Raw genomic sequence first — 14,193 nt, 5'->3', positions numbered from 1 at the left:
AACTTCAACTCCTCCTAGAAGAAAACGAAAAGGAAAGCAACGGAGCCCAACTGTTTGTAACAATATGGTCCGATTTAATGTATTCGGCTGCAGGAACGCTGCAAACACTTCCCAGGGGGACCACAGAGGTCTTTTCCAACTTAAGTGATTCCGTGATTTCTATGATTTCTGTGATTGTGTCTCTCGCAGCAGCGGGCAGCACTGACCCAGCACCCCTGAGGGACGCCAGGCGGGCTCCCCCCGCTCCGACAGGTCCTGCCGCCTCCAGGAGCGGCTTCTGGCCAGGGAGCCCCGCACTCTGAGGGGCCACAGTACCCCAAGGGGTTTCTGCAGCCACGGGACGGGGCAGACGCGCAAACCCTCCGGCTCCGCAATGCCGAGAGCCCCCCAACCCTCCGGCCCCGCCATGACGGCAGCGCCACCCGGTGCCCCTCAAGGTCCCCCACACGGTCCCACCCCCGTCCCGCCCCCGAGGAAGCTGAGTGGAGGAGCTCCTGACTGCTGTGCGCGACAGCCAATCATAGCGCGGCGCCGCGAGGCCGCGAGCCAATGGGAGCGGGAGGAAGGGGCCGCTGGGAGGAAGCGGCGGCGGCGGCGCTGAGGGAGCGCGGCGGGCGGAGCGGGCAGGTGAGGCTGGGAGTGCTGTTGAGGCCTCCGACAGGTCAGTGTTCTCTGCTGGGACGTGGTTCCGGCTCTTGGCTCTTCAGCACTGGCCTGGAGAGCCTCGCCGAGGGGTCTGGGTCTCCTCAGAGTGCGGTCCGGCGCAGGGCAGAGCGGCGGCGGGTGTCGGCCCGGCCCGGTTCCTCTCGTGGGGTGGAGCGGGGAGGCCGCGCGAGGAGCGGCTGAGGGCACTTGGTCTGCTCAGCCTGGAGAAGAGCAGACTCAGGGGAGACCTCACCGCGGGCTGCAGCTTCCCCCCGAGGGGGAGCGCCGATCTTTCTCTCTGTGAGCTGAGGGAACGGCTGGAGCTGTGCCAGGGGAGGGTTAGGTGGATATTAGGAAAAGGTTCTTTCCCAAGAGGTTGATCGGGCACTGAACAGGCTCCCCAGGCTTTCTTTGGTCACAGTCCCAAGCCTGAAAGAGTTCAAGAAGCCTTTGGGAAACACTCAGGCACAGGATGGGATTGTTGGGGTGTCCTGTGCTGGGCCTGGAGTTGATCCATGTGGGTTCCTTCCAGCTCGGGATATTCTGAGATTCTGTGGGGTTTGTCCACTAGGTGCTAGCTAGGGAAGGTGTGTTCCCTTTCCCTATGGCTGCCCAGTTTATGGACTGGTCTTTAGTATTTTTGCTTCTAGTGCAGTTAATCCTGCTGTAAGTAAACCTTAGTGTAAAGGTAACATGGATTTGCCAGGAGTTTCCTGTATTCTGCACAGGTAGTTGTCTCTTCTGGCTTATTTTCTCACAGGCACCTCTCATGTATTGTCTTTATTTATGTTTATATTATAACCTGGTGACACAAATTAATATTTGTTTTTTGGGTCATTCCCTAGGTATTTCATCTGGCAAAAATGGGTGAACCTCAGCAAGTGAGTGCCCTTCCTCCGCCTCCAATGCAATATATAAAAGAATATACTGATGAAAATATCCGTAAAGGCCTGGCCCCAAAGCCCCCTCCGCCTGTGAAGGACAGCTACATGATGTTTGGGAATCAGTTCCAGTGTGATGATCTGATCATTCGGCCCCTGGAGAGCCAGGGCATTGAACGGCTGCATCCTATGCAGTTTGATCACAAGAAGGAGTTAAGGAAACTTAACATGTCTATCCTGGTCAACTTTTTGGACCTCTTGGATATCTTGATAAGGAGTCCGGGGAGTATAAAGCGAGAGGAGAAACTGGAAGACTTGAAACTGCTTTTTGTCCATGTCCATCACCTTATCAATGAGTATCGACCTCACCAGGCCAGGGAGACGCTGAGGGTCATGATGGAGGTGCAGAAACGGCAGCGCCTGGAGACTGCTGAGAGATTCCAGAAGCACCTGGAGCGAGTTGTGGAGATGATCCAGAACTGCCTGGCTTCCCTGCCTGATGATCTGCCTCATGCAGAGGGGGGACTGAGAGTGAAAGTGGAACCCATGGATACTGATGATGGCAGCAACTGCATTGGACAGAGCGAAAAGCAGAGGGAGCGTTCTGGTGGCAAGAGGGATCAGGTTTTGGACAAAGATGCAGCAATGTGCAGCATTATTGATGAAATGACATGAAGAAAACGCCTGGTTTTGTTAAGGCACCACAGTGAGAGACAGAAGGGCTTTTGAGGCTACATGCTGTATTTTGTTTTGCTGTTGTACAAGCAGACAAAGCGTTTGTCATGCACCTGTCACCTGTTGTGAGTGACTGGGCAGATGAAAATGTTTAATATTTTGTGACCTGTGTTTTTTTGGTAGAAATGAAAAAGTATAATTTTTGTTAAACGTGTCACGTGAGGTTATAGGCACAGATTAAAAGTTGAATTTTTCTGTTGTACTTACCTTTGTCACTTCTGCTTGTTGTGGGTATGCCATTCTATATATACTCTGAGTCAGGAAAAGATTCCTGCAGAAATGGTACTCGTTTCTTGCACAAACAACACACAGGAACTTGGACAACAGGCACACAGAAACTCAAATTACATCAAGGCATTCCTTATGGTCTGTGTTTGGGGTGAAATCTAAAGCAAGTGGATTAACTATTGTCCTGTAGCTCTCAGTGTTTTATTATGTGACCAGAATGGCTTTCCTCGGACCCTGCCAGAGCCACTCTGCCTTGCCTTTCCCATTCCTGCAGAGCAGTTTCAGGATCCTGCTGGTAGTTTATCAGAAGTGTTCCCCTAGCAGCTCTCTGCAGTTTTCTGTTTCCTTAAAAACTGCATGAGCAGAGAGAAAGCATTTTTTTAAAGAGATCTGCTTCTAGCTCCTGCTTGCAAAAATCACCATCCCTCTTATTAGCACTTCTTTCCCCCAGCGTGTTGCTAGTCTCTCAGCTATATGATTAATCCTTTGGTTTTCCTAATTTTCACTTTAAAAACCTGTCAGTTTGGTACCTTGGCTCTCTTATAAGGTAGCCATGCAAGGCAAGGTCCCAATTGTAGCATCTTCCACTTACTCATAACTAATTTCTGAGAACTTAATTTTTTCTATATAAAACACTGTGAGGTAGATTAGTTGCTGCAGCAAACAACATTTCTTGGCCCTTGATCCCAGATGCAGTTCTAGCCCAAACAATATAAAAAGACAAGATATCCCTGAGAAGAGTTTGGTGATCCAGGCACAGGGAAAGTAGCCAGGGAACAGCATTTCTCAAAAGCTGTATTTCAGCATTTTGTCAGAGTGAGCCTTGAGTCTGGGATGACACAGTTTTCACACTACTTTTTCAAGTCTCTGTGTTCTGGATGTTTTACTTTATATTGCAAAAGCCCAGATGCATATGAAATTTTGAGGAGATAAGACTAGCACTCCATTAGGTTCAAGTGTGTAACAGGTGGACAGTTTTCCAGTACTACCAAATTATTGCTGCCAAAGAAAAGTTGCCAGAAGATGCTGAGTTGCTTCTAAGTCTTAGAACCAGAAACTAGTTTTAAGTTGATTAAAAGCTTGAGTAAGTAGTTCATCCTAGGAATCTCTTATTTGACCAAGCCCCTTCCAGTCACCACAGTCTGCTACTGATTATGTAATCTTTTATCCAAATGCTGTCTGCTGTGGCAAAAGGAGGTGTGGGAAGCAGTCTGGGGCTGTGGATTGCTGATAGTTGTGTCAGCTCAGTGATGCTGTCAAGTTTCACTTACTGTCATCAAACAGATCTGGAAAAAAACGAGAAGCACATTTGTGTGGTGCTGCATCTTCAGTCAAAGCTCCGCCAGCAGGAGCTCAGTGCGCTCATACCCTGCTCAGCAGCACTTGGCTGTGCTGCAGGACACAACCCAACAGCCCAGCCACGGGCAAAACAATCCAGATTGCACTGAGAGGCACCCACAGTGTGTCTGGAGATGATGTGCTAAGAAGGAAACCCGGAAGTTTACAAAGATAATTTTTCTTGAATGAGAAGGGTGACTGGAGCGTTGTTTGTCATCCTCAGCTGCAATGTTGTCTTACGTCTGCATGAGCTGGACTCTTCTGGTGCTGTTTACAGGTAACCAAGGGAGCATAAACAGCTAGATGGAGGTGGGTGGGGGAAACATGCACCAGTGATTCTGAGGGCTGCAAAGAGAAATTTTGTCTTGCAACAGGAAGAGTGGCCACACCACAGAAGCTGCAGTTCTCTGTGTTAAAATAGAACTTCATCACAGTGGCTCAATATAGTTCTAATGGCCTTTTCTCCTTTGGAAAACAGAAGCATGTTTGAGGGTATGATGGTTTTAAAGGTTCTTCTTCTTGGGCTGGCTGCTTGTCTTAGTAGTGGTCTTTTTTTGATAATGATGATTTGAGCAGAGAACTTTAAATTGTTACAGAGAAGGTGTAAAACAAGGACATTTCACTTTGGTAGGCTTTGTGAAGATGAATGCTTAAGTAGACAGGGAGAAGATCTGCTATGGCTTCTGGTATTTTTTAACCAATAGGAAATTTTATTGGGACAAATTGGTAATTTTTCACTTTCTTGGGTTTTTTTCTGAGGAAGCAGCCCTCCTAGATTGTTAAGAGCAGCAGCAATGAAAACAACAGGCAAAGTGGTATTAATACAGACAGACAGACATAAAAAACTTGGTGGTAAGATAAATTCAGTAGAAAGAAAAGGGATAGTATAGATATTTCTTGTAGTTCTTTATAAAGCCTTTTATGATGAGTTCTGTTTTGAGCTTCCTTTTCATATTAAATAAAATCCATTGTTTTCAGAGACTTGTTTCTAGTGTGTTACTGTGACGAAATCTCTGCATGCAGGTTTATTTTTAATTACAATAGCTTAGGAAAATGTCTGAGCTGGACTGGGCAAAACAGCTTTTTCAGTGTGATGAATGGGCTGCTGGGTGTTAGGGCTCACTGTCTTGACCTGAGGAGTGTGGCACAGCCTCCCGGAAATGTGACAAATTTATGGGGAAGCAAACAATTTAGAAACTGCGTAAGAATTAGGAGAGGGAATACGGTAGTGAAAAAAAATAAGGAGTATATATAATATTTCCCAGAAAAGCCCTGAATAATTTCTGATCAGAATGGGCAAAACCTGCCTTTAGGCACAAAGAAAGGAAATTCATTCAGCAGTGATCATTCTGATGAAACCTCCTGTTTAGTTCACTGAATGGAGGGGAAGAGTTTCCCAGAGTGGTTTCGACGAAAGTCAATGTCTTACTGTTCCCCCATGTGTGGTTTGGATTAAATGTACCCAAAGGAAAAAGTGAAGAGCCAACAGACTGCACCTGGTTCAAGAGAAGCCACAGAGTCTCTTCACCTCTTTGCCTAGCTGCAGGGGCTGCAGAAATATATTTCTTCTTTCTCTGATGAGAGACATGTTCTGAATATGTCTGTGACCTGATCATTTTCCCTCACTGCATCATCAGTCCTGCCTGGACATACCTGCGTGAGGAAAATCTGATCAGCAGTGCCTAGTGGTGTTTAGAGATGGAAGGTTTCAGGACATGCAAGGTGCACAAGAAGTTTCCACTTGCCCTGTGCTGAGCACCCGTTTGTCTTTTTTGTCCACAGGCGCCACAGCATCGGATTTAGTTGTGATAGGAGAGGTTGGTCAGGATGTCACTGTCCCCTGCTACTACAGTGTCCGGAGCGGAAAGGACATCACATCCATGTGCTGGGGCCGGGAGAGCTGCCCCAACTCCAAATGTTCCCAGCCCATTATCTGGACAAATGGCTGGAGGGTGACAGAGCAGCACAGCAGCAGGTACCAGTTGAAAGGGGACCTGCACGAGGGGGATGTGAGCCTGACCATTGTGAACGCCAGGGAAGCAGACTCTGGGACCTACTGCTGCCGAGTGGAGATCCCAGGGTGGTTCAATGATCAACTGAGTAACCACAAGGTTGTGATAAAGAAAGGTGAGTGCAGAGCAGTGCTCCTGTGTGAGTACCATTGTGCTGGATCTGCTCCTGGGTCTGGATTTCAAAGCTCGTGGTGGAAATTAGTTCTGTAATCATCCATAAGGCTGATCTTGGGGACCTTGCACATCTGCTGTTAATGCTGCTTCAATTAAGCTGCCTTTGGCAATTGTTATCCCACTGCAGTCACTGCAATTAGAAAAAGGACATGATGCTTTCATGGAGAATTCTTAGAAACACTGAAGTATTTAAAAGAAAGGGCAGCATAGAGTATTCATCCAAAGCTGCATTGCTGCACCCTTTTCATAGAAAGTCATGTTTGATTTTCCCTGCTTGATTCTAGATTAAAACCCCCGAACATGAAATTGGTATAGAGGAACTTCTAATCAATTCATCCTTTGATTTTTAGTTTTTCTCTTGCTTGTGATAATATATGGAAGAAGCAGCTGACTAATGTGCTTTGCTAGCAAATTTTTATTATAGAAACACTTTTTCACTACATAAATGCCCAATAAGGTTAATTATGTGTTGATTTTGTTTTATTTTTTTAACATCAGCAAGGATCACTACTGCAAGGCCTCACACTCACACCTCTGAACAGACCTCAGGTAACTTTTATCCAAGTGTTAATCTCAATAGCTTATACTAGCCAAATGACAAATGGGGAACCTTAGGAAGGAAACAAAATTGTAATAAAGGATAGAAATGTCTTGGCTAAAATTTATTAAACATTACCAGAGATCAGAATTTGGATTTAAATTCTGCTTGATGTTATATAGAGAGTCCAACAGAAGGAAAATGTATACATGAGAAGAAGCTGCTTCCAGGCATGGTGCTACAGTAGATGATTTAGTGGTGCTGCAAGGTTTGCTTTGATTTGACTGTTGTTTTGGTTTGTTGGGGTTTTTTTGTGGTATAAAATCTCACCTCATCTTCTGGAAATGCATCCCATGAACAGCAAACCAAAACATTTTAGGAGTTGGATGTACCCAGTATGTAATTAGGATTGTTTTATTGGACTAGGTCAAAAGAGCATCTGATTAAGGCTCCTGCCTCCAGTAGGAATCAACAGCAGATGATGAGGCAGGATGGTAGAAAAATGGCAGTAATTTTGTGCTACAGTGCCAAAGTATTCTTCCACTGTGGTGTGAGGTGTATCTCAGAGGCTGCCCACGGCCTCTGTGCACCTTTAATAATGGGAGATCCTTCACATATTTAAGTGCTCAGCTGTTCCTCACTTGTTTTCTACATTCCCCTCACAAGTTGATAAATTTCTATCACATACCCACTCAGGAGCATTTTTCCAGTCTGGAAAACACAACTTTAATTTCCTCTACACAAGAGAAACCTTGTGGTGTGGCAATGGCTTATTCCCTGGATTCTGAAAAAAAAAATAAATCAGGGATGCCATTTGTATTTCTCCCTCTATCTTGGGTGTTTCCAGCTAAGCAACTCCAAGTTAGTGTTACAACAGTTGCATTTCCTTTTTGGAAGAAGAAGTGAAAACTTTCTCAGATGGTTTCTATTCTAGTTGCAAATAACATGGCTTCCAATCTTAGAACTCAGGGGGTTTCTTATCCCTGTGACCTCTTAGCTGACGGTGGAAGAGTGTTTGATGTTTTCAGAATACAAGTTAGTGTATGAATGTTCACACTGAGGGAGATTGGAAAAGGCAGCTGGTCGTGTGCCTCTGATGTAGAAACGCTCCAGTGGAAGCTGATGATCCTGTCCTGTTTAAAATAAAGTTTCTGGGATAAGGGTAACAATTCAAAACATAAAAGCAACCAGCTGGGGTTGGCACAGAGGGATTTTTGTATCATCTGACAACACGTGGAGAAACTGAGATTGATGATAGATAGAAATTTGTAGCTCTTAATTTTAAATATTACTAACAGTTGTGCTCTGGGAAATTACCTCAAAGTGTGTTGCAGGTCCTTATGAAAATATATCACATTTTGTTCAGTCTGTTTATTGTTTAGCTGCATGGGACTTTAAAAGTGTCACTTGCTTTCTGTGACTCTGCATCAGTGCTGTTTCAAGGGCCTGAGTTAATCTTCATCAGTGTTCACCTGATAACCTTTTAATAAGTTTGCTTTAGGTATCATTTTTTGCTTCAAGGCCAGGTTGGATGGAGCATTGAGAAACCTGCTCTAGTGGAAGATGTCCCTGCCCATGGCATGGGGATGGAATGAGATGGGCTTTTAGATCCCTTTTAACCCAATCTATTTGATGATTCTATGGCCACTGCTGCTTGGCTCCAGAACAAAATGTAACTCCTTCCCAGTGTTAACAGCAAGAGCCAAGTGTTTCCTGAAAGGAGTTCAAAGACCTGAAAACAGCAGCAGAAACTTCAATATTCAGAGTTTTGTTCTGCCCTCTGAAGGCACCAACCTCTTACAATATGCAGAGCTCTGACTACTGATAGACACAGAAGTTCAGGGTGCCAAGACAGCTGTACAAATTCTTCTCTGTCGAGGCAGAGCAGTTCTCTGTGCAAGTGATGTGTTTGTCTTGCCTTTGCTCAGCTCCTGGCAGCACCAGTGAATCCTCCTCTACTGTCACAAGGACCTGGCCATCAGTTTCTGCTTCAGAAGCTCCTCAGACTGTAAGCATCAACCTTCTCTAGCCCACCTAGACAGAGTGGATTGACTTGAGAGGTTACTGGGTCATCCCTACAGGTCACTTCCACTGCTTTTGTCTGATTGCAACAGATTATGGTTTTGTAGTCTGTTTAGTGGTTATAAAGAGTGCTTATGTGCTCATTATTAGCGAGGGGGGAAAAAAACCCCATGCTTAGCATGCATAAAGTACTTCCTTCTAGTGCAGGAAGAGCTTTAGCAACATCTGTATTCCCTTTCAGGCCTCTGCTCCCTGCTCAGGCATCTCAGAGTGCTTGGATGTGACTGCAAACCTGCAGGTATGGCAGGGCATGGGGAACAGGGGAACTTGGGCCACCTGAGAGCACAGGGGTGCCCTGTAGTCCCCATGCAGTGGGGGTCAAACAGGCAGCTCTGGGTGTCCTGCTGAGCCCTGCAGCACAGGTGGGAGGGTATGACATCATGAGATAGCTTAATCATTTAAAAAATCACCAGATATTATTAAACCTGAATAAATGAGATTTGTCATAACTTCAGGTCTTCTGAAGGTCTCAAAAACTGTGTTTAACAGCATGGTTCACACAACTGCTGAGTGATTCTGCTGGAAACTGCTCCTGTATCTCAAATTAGGCTTTTGGTCTTGGGTGTAATTTTCCTGCAGAGTTGCAAAACACACAAAAGACCTTTGGGTACTGCATTGGCTTCTTGCTGTCAGTTCCACTAATGCTCCTTGTCTGGTGTTTGACAGAACACGTCTGTGTCACTTCCCAGCCAGCAGCAGCAAGAACATGGGCTCTACATTGGGATTGGCGCCTGTGCAGCACTTCTGCTCATCCTCATTCTGGCTCTGTTCCTCACTAAACGTGAGTGCTTCTCATAGGTACCTATTCAAGGATTGCTCAGCTTTGTCCAGGCACAGCTGTGGCTGATCCACATCTCCCACCTCAGGGCAGGGAGCTGAGGTGCTGTGGCTGCTCACAATGGGAATTTCCTACCCTGAAAACATTTGAACATTTCCCTTACTTAGTTTCTTACACCTGGATTTATTTTTGAGCCCAATACTTTGCTTGCTTCTGATGGTTTAAACAAAATTATTTGTTTTAATTCTTTCTTCTTTTTCTTTATTTTCATTCTGGATGGTCCTTAGAATATTTTTACAATACGAAGAAGATGGGTGACTTTACAGGGTAAGTTTTCTGTTCGTGCTTTTGCTAATAGGACAAATGAGGTTACACAGAGAAAATATAAGTGTGCTCACCATTCCATCTCAAACTTTGGCTTTCTTTTTTAATCTCAACTTAATAGAAAACATTATAAAAAGAAATTAATAACTTCTGCTACTTTTCATTCTGTAGTAAGCAAAAATAAATGTAACTGTCAGTTCATAGCATTAGGGAGCTTGCTAACCTCAGGTGTGAATTGTCTCATAAATGGAAAGATGATTCATCATTAGTCATGATCATGTGTTTATGCATATTTTACATTTTCAACTGAGCTGGTGGATCTGCTCTTCTGTGGTTTTATTGTCTGTTTTTGGTTTAACACCATGGTTTTTACTCTTTTGTGCAGCTTTGTTGCATTTTGGAGGCCACAAGGCATGGGGAGCCATAGTGTCCTGGAAGATGAGATCCATGCAGAGGAAAATGTTTACATCATACACTAAGGACTGAATGCATGGCTGCCTTGGTCACTGCTGGGACATTAAATAGTTTGCAAAATGTTGGCTGCTCCCTCTGCTCAGCAGCTAATTGTGACTGCACTACTGAAGCATTATTCACATCCTTCTAATAAAACAAATAAAAGCTACACTTTTAATTAAAATCTTTATCAACCTGTTCCAGAAACAGAAACCAAAACTGGCATAACTGGAACTTTCCATTTCCTAAAGAAAGTTATATTTATTATCTGCTTCAAATTCTCGCTTCCTTTTTGGGAAAAAAGAGGAAGTTCTGGGAGGGCACAATTGCCTTCACTGTGGATTCTATCTGCCACCTACCACAGAGTCTGTGCCATCAGAGGGCAGAAGCAATGTCATAGCTATGTGACAAAGATGTCACATGGCCAATCTGGGTAGTATTAGTAATTTAATACACACTTATTTGTATTTTCACTGAAATCAGGTATAGCCTCTCATGGTAAGAGCTCAGTAATGCAATACACTAATTCCTGTTCAGCTGGAATTAAATCTGGAGGAGCTATGGCTATTCACCCCCTGAAGTCCTGGGAGCCTACAGCATCAGTACTTCAGTGGACAGAATAGCCACAACTTGTGTGCACAGAATTATGACTAAGTGTGAGTTTTTTTGGCAAAGTACATCACTATTTTTCTGTGGCTTTCTTCTTGAAAACATCTTTACCCTGAGAAGCCCTTGAGGTGAAAATTCTCACTTCCCAGTCTCTAAAAAAACTGAACAAAGCCCCTCCCCACACTTTGCAAAGTTAATGAAATTATTTTCTTAACTTGCAGAGAAGTCATGGAAATTGCACAAAATATTGCCTGGAACTTGACTCTGCCTTCAGACATCTCTAGATAACAAACAACTCTAATTCCTAAGAATGTTGGATAAATTTGGTGGATTTTACCTCATAAATGTGGAGGATCTGTGGCAAAATGCCTTTCCTCCCTTGCTCCTCAGGAATGTGTTCAGCTTTTATTCTCTGCAAAACTAAACTTTGGTTTACTTTAAATAAATAAATGGAGGCAGGCCTGTGAATATGAATTGCTGAGGAAGAGAAACAAGACACCCAAATCATCTTTAAGTGGAGGAATAATTGTTCCCAATTGCTTTTAAGAGCATATTTTAAACAGAAGTTGGGGACTCCTGAAAAAGAAGAAAAGTACCACAGGCAGAGAGGCACCAACTCTTACCAAATATTGGTCAAATCATTTTGCCTTGAAGCTCATCCCAAGCAGCAATGTGGAATTACCCAACTACTGCCACAGGGAAAACTCACAGATGCACCACAGACTTTACACCAGTGAGTTAATTTTAGGCTTCAAAATTATTTCAGCAATGCAATGAGGCCTAAAAGGACAATAATAAAAGCAGTAGGTATTTATGTTAACAGCTGAGACACTTGAGGCCACGGTCTGGTTGTGTTTTAAGGGAAGCTGGGGCCAGTGGAGGAGATGGGAGGGCTTGGGCTGGCTGGGGAGGGCAGTGCTTTCCCAGGGGATCACAGAGGGTCTGGCTCAGGTGAGACCCTGCAGGTGAATGTTCTTGACAGACTCACAAAGGAGGGAAAGGCTTATCCTGCTGAGGAAGGAAGAAATGGCAAATACATTGGGATAGGTGGCTCTGGTGTGCTGTGGATTTCCACTCGTGCTGTGTATTTCCACATGTGCTGTGTGCTCTCCTGGGGCTGTCTGTTGTAAAAGGCTGAAAAGGTTGAAAATGAGGAGTTGGATTTATGGCTGACTGAAGAGTGGGAGCACAGATATTGGGTGACTGCAGATCCCAGGGCCAGGAAAACCCAGAGGTGGACAAAACCAGCGCTGCCTATCTTCACATCATGCGTAGCTTTGTGTAAGAAGGTACTGAAACCAGAAAGGACCTGCTGGTGTTAGACTGTATTTTTGCATTTGACTATAAATAACAACTACTAACCCCAAATCTCTGCCCCTGCTGCAGACAGTGCTTTCCTTCTGCCTGGCTGAGCATGTTGCTGCAGGCTCCTGCCCATGACTGGAGCTGGAGGAAGTCTGACCTAGTGTCAGAAAGCACCTTCACCAATTTCTGCTTTCTGCAATTTTATGTAATCTGTCCCTCTTGGGGTCAGAGTTAGATGTGTGGGTTTCCAAAATATTCTGCTTTCAACTGCTCATGCTCTCATGGAGTTTGTGGGCCATCCTTCAGGCTCCTAATAATAAAAGATGCTTGTCCATAAGGATTTTTAAAATAATTAGTTATATTACAGACTAATTCAGACTAATTCTTACATCAGCAAGTTTTTTCCATGTAAAACAAAGTTCTGGAATATCTGATTACCAAAATCTTTCTGCTCTGTAATTACTTGGTAAACAGACTCTGCAAAGATTGAGAGGAGCAAGAATTTTGCCCTGGACAGGCAGCGTAGAACACACCCATGAAGGCAGGAGCTCCATGGGCTTTTTCATTACCTCCACTTGTGCCAGAGGATCTTGGATTTCAAAATGAGCCCCAGAGATGAGCAGGTGGCACTTGGAACCCATTCACCCATCAGGAGATTGTCTGGCAGAACATTGAGCTGATGAGGTTGATGAGCTGAAAGCTGTTTTTTTTTTTTGAGACAACTCTGTATTCCCTTTTCTCCCTGCAAGAAGCCACTAGATAGCAGTACAGAAGCAGAAAGCAACCCGTGTGTTTGTGGTTTTCCCAGCACACTTGGATTTTGGATGGCTTTTTTCAGTGCACTCTGCTGCTGTTGGCTCAGCCTTGCTATGGAAGCAAAGCTGAAATGATGCTGTGTTCATCCTGTGCCTTTCCTGGTTGCCTGTGACAAACTGCCCAGTTCTGTCTGGACAAGCTTCATGGAAATTTGTAGCTGAATCAGGACCCAGATTTGTGCCCCAGGTGGCATTCAGCTGCTCCCTGCACTGGCATCAGCTCACAGCCACTGCTGGGTGGTGAGTAATGGGACACACTAGGAGCATTGCAGGGAAAAAGTCTCCAGGATATTGGATGCCTCAGGTTGCATTAGTTCTGTTCACAGAGCAGCTGGGGCTGTCATTGTATGAACTGTACCTGGGAGAATATAGCAAATTAGGTATTTTACGGATTGCCTTTACTGCTGAAATTTTATTTGCTTTTTTCAATGCTAGCAATCGGAAGAGTGATATTTTCATGGGCTTGACTATCATGATAAGCCCAAAATCTCATTACTAAAGGTGTAATGCCTGGTTAAAAGCCCATCATTTTATCATTTGAACTTGGAATTGCGCTCCAGTTTGCACTGTGCTACATTTATTTGCACAGAATTTTGTCTATCTGCAATTCTTCATTCCTGACCTTACTGCCCTGAATTACTTTTGCTTTATTACTCAGCTTTTCCAGAGAAGAACTCCCAGAGAACTTATTTGTCAATTGGTCAGAAAGAAATAAAACAGTCAGTGGGAGTGAAAAATATTTCATGAAGATGATGTTGCATTTATTTGGGAAGGATGTGGTTTTGGCAACAAAACACTTGCAACTACTTCCTCCGAGGCTGTCTTTGCAAACAGAAAATATGAAGCTGGGGAAAGAGAGGGGTCTTCGAGCAGAAGGCAGAAGCAGGGGAAATGAGGGATTAAACAAATGTGAGTGAAGACAAAGAGAGGTGGAGGCTCTGCCAGGTGTTTAGGGGTGTAAGGGCATGGAATGTGTTCTTGCTGCTCAGCCCCCAGAACAGAACTGGGCCTTAAAAGTTGCAGGGAATGGCAAAGCAAATAGAATATTGAAATTTCTGATGATAGTACCATGCTGAGTGTCTTGGAAGAGGAAAGGAGAACAGGACAGCCTGTCCCAGGGTTTACTGTCCCCTCTCTAAATACTTCCCAATGTCCAGTCTAAACCTCCTCTGGTGAGCTTGGAATCATTCCCAGGTGTCCTGTCAGTGGATATCAGGGGGGAGAGATCAGCACTTCCCTGTCCTCATCCTCTCCTCAGGAAGCTGCAGAGAGTTGG

General features: G+C 44.6%; 2 protein-coding genes across 6 annotated transcripts; both read left to right on the top strand.

The window, feature by feature from the left end:
• The first annotated feature begins 532 nt into the window (after positions 1-532).
• Positions 533-2,527, top strand: MED7 (mediator complex subunit 7). Of its 2 annotated transcripts, none has more exons than XM_085073827.1 (2): positions 533-627; positions 1,491-2,527. In XM_085073827.1, exons 1-2 carry the CDS (start codon positions 550-552, stop codon positions 2,199-2,201), a joined length of 789 nt encoding a protein of 262 aa, XP_084929953.1. In that variant the 5' UTR covers positions 533-549; the 3' UTR covers positions 2,202-2,527. The 2 variants fall into 2 exon arrangements, with proteins under 2 accessions (XP_084929953.1, XP_084929954.1); XM_085073828.1 differs by having other exon boundaries at positions 576-661.
• A 146-nt stretch (positions 2,528-2,673) lies between these two features.
• LOC146431314 (hepatitis A virus cellular receptor 1 homolog) lies at positions 2,674-10,357 on the top strand. Of its 4 annotated transcripts, XM_085073823.1 has the most exons (8): positions 2,674-4,104; positions 5,610-5,954; positions 6,512-6,562; positions 8,480-8,559; positions 8,815-8,871; positions 9,300-9,414; positions 9,699-9,738; positions 10,121-10,357. In XM_085073823.1, the coding sequence occupies exons 1-8, from the start codon at positions 4,056-4,058 to the stop codon at positions 10,212-10,214; spliced, it is 831 nt and encodes a 276-aa protein (XP_084929949.1). In that variant the 5' UTR covers positions 2,674-4,055; the 3' UTR covers positions 10,215-10,357. The 4 variants fall into 4 exon arrangements, with proteins under 4 accessions (XP_084929949.1, XP_084929950.1, XP_084929951.1 ...); XM_085073824.1 differs by lacking the exon at positions 6,512-6,562; XM_085073825.1 differs by lacking the exon at positions 8,815-8,871.
• The last annotated feature ends 3,836 nt before the right edge of the window (positions 10,358-14,193 follow it).

Source organism: Lichenostomus cassidix, chromosome 13, assembly GCF_008360975.1.
Source record: "Lichenostomus cassidix isolate B80296 chromosome 13, HeHo_3.0, whole genome shotgun sequence".
In the NCBI taxonomy this organism is placed as follows: Eukaryota; Metazoa; Chordata; class Aves; order Passeriformes; family Meliphagidae; genus Lichenostomus; species Lichenostomus cassidix.
Note: the sequence above shows the minus strand (reverse complement) of the source record. Positions and strands in the feature narration are given on the sequence as shown.

What these genes read in the sequence shown, in the direction of transcription:
- MED7 (XM_085073827.1), top strand. Translation starts at nt 550, where the DNA reads ATGGGAGCGGGAGGAAGGGGCCGCTGGGAGGAAGCGGCGGCGGCGGCG. An exon ending in GCGGCGGGCGGAGCGGGCAG is followed by an intron (nt 628 to 1,490) that starts GTGAGGCTGGGA and finishes GTCATTCCCTAG; the next exon opens with GTATTTCATCTGGCAAAAAT.
- LOC146431314 (XM_085073823.1), top strand. Translation starts at nt 4,056, where the DNA reads ATGTTGTCTTACGTCTGCATGAGCTGGACTCTTCTGGTGCTGTTTACA. An exon ending in ATGTGACTGCAAACCTGCAG is followed by an intron (nt 8,872 to 9,299) that starts GTATGGCAGGGC and finishes GGTGTTTGACAG; the next exon opens with AACACGTCTGTGTCACTTCC. An exon ending in GGCTCTGTTCCTCACTAAAC is followed by an intron (nt 9,415 to 9,698) that starts GTGAGTGCTTCT and finishes GATGGTCCTTAG; the next exon opens with AATATTTTTACAATACGAAG.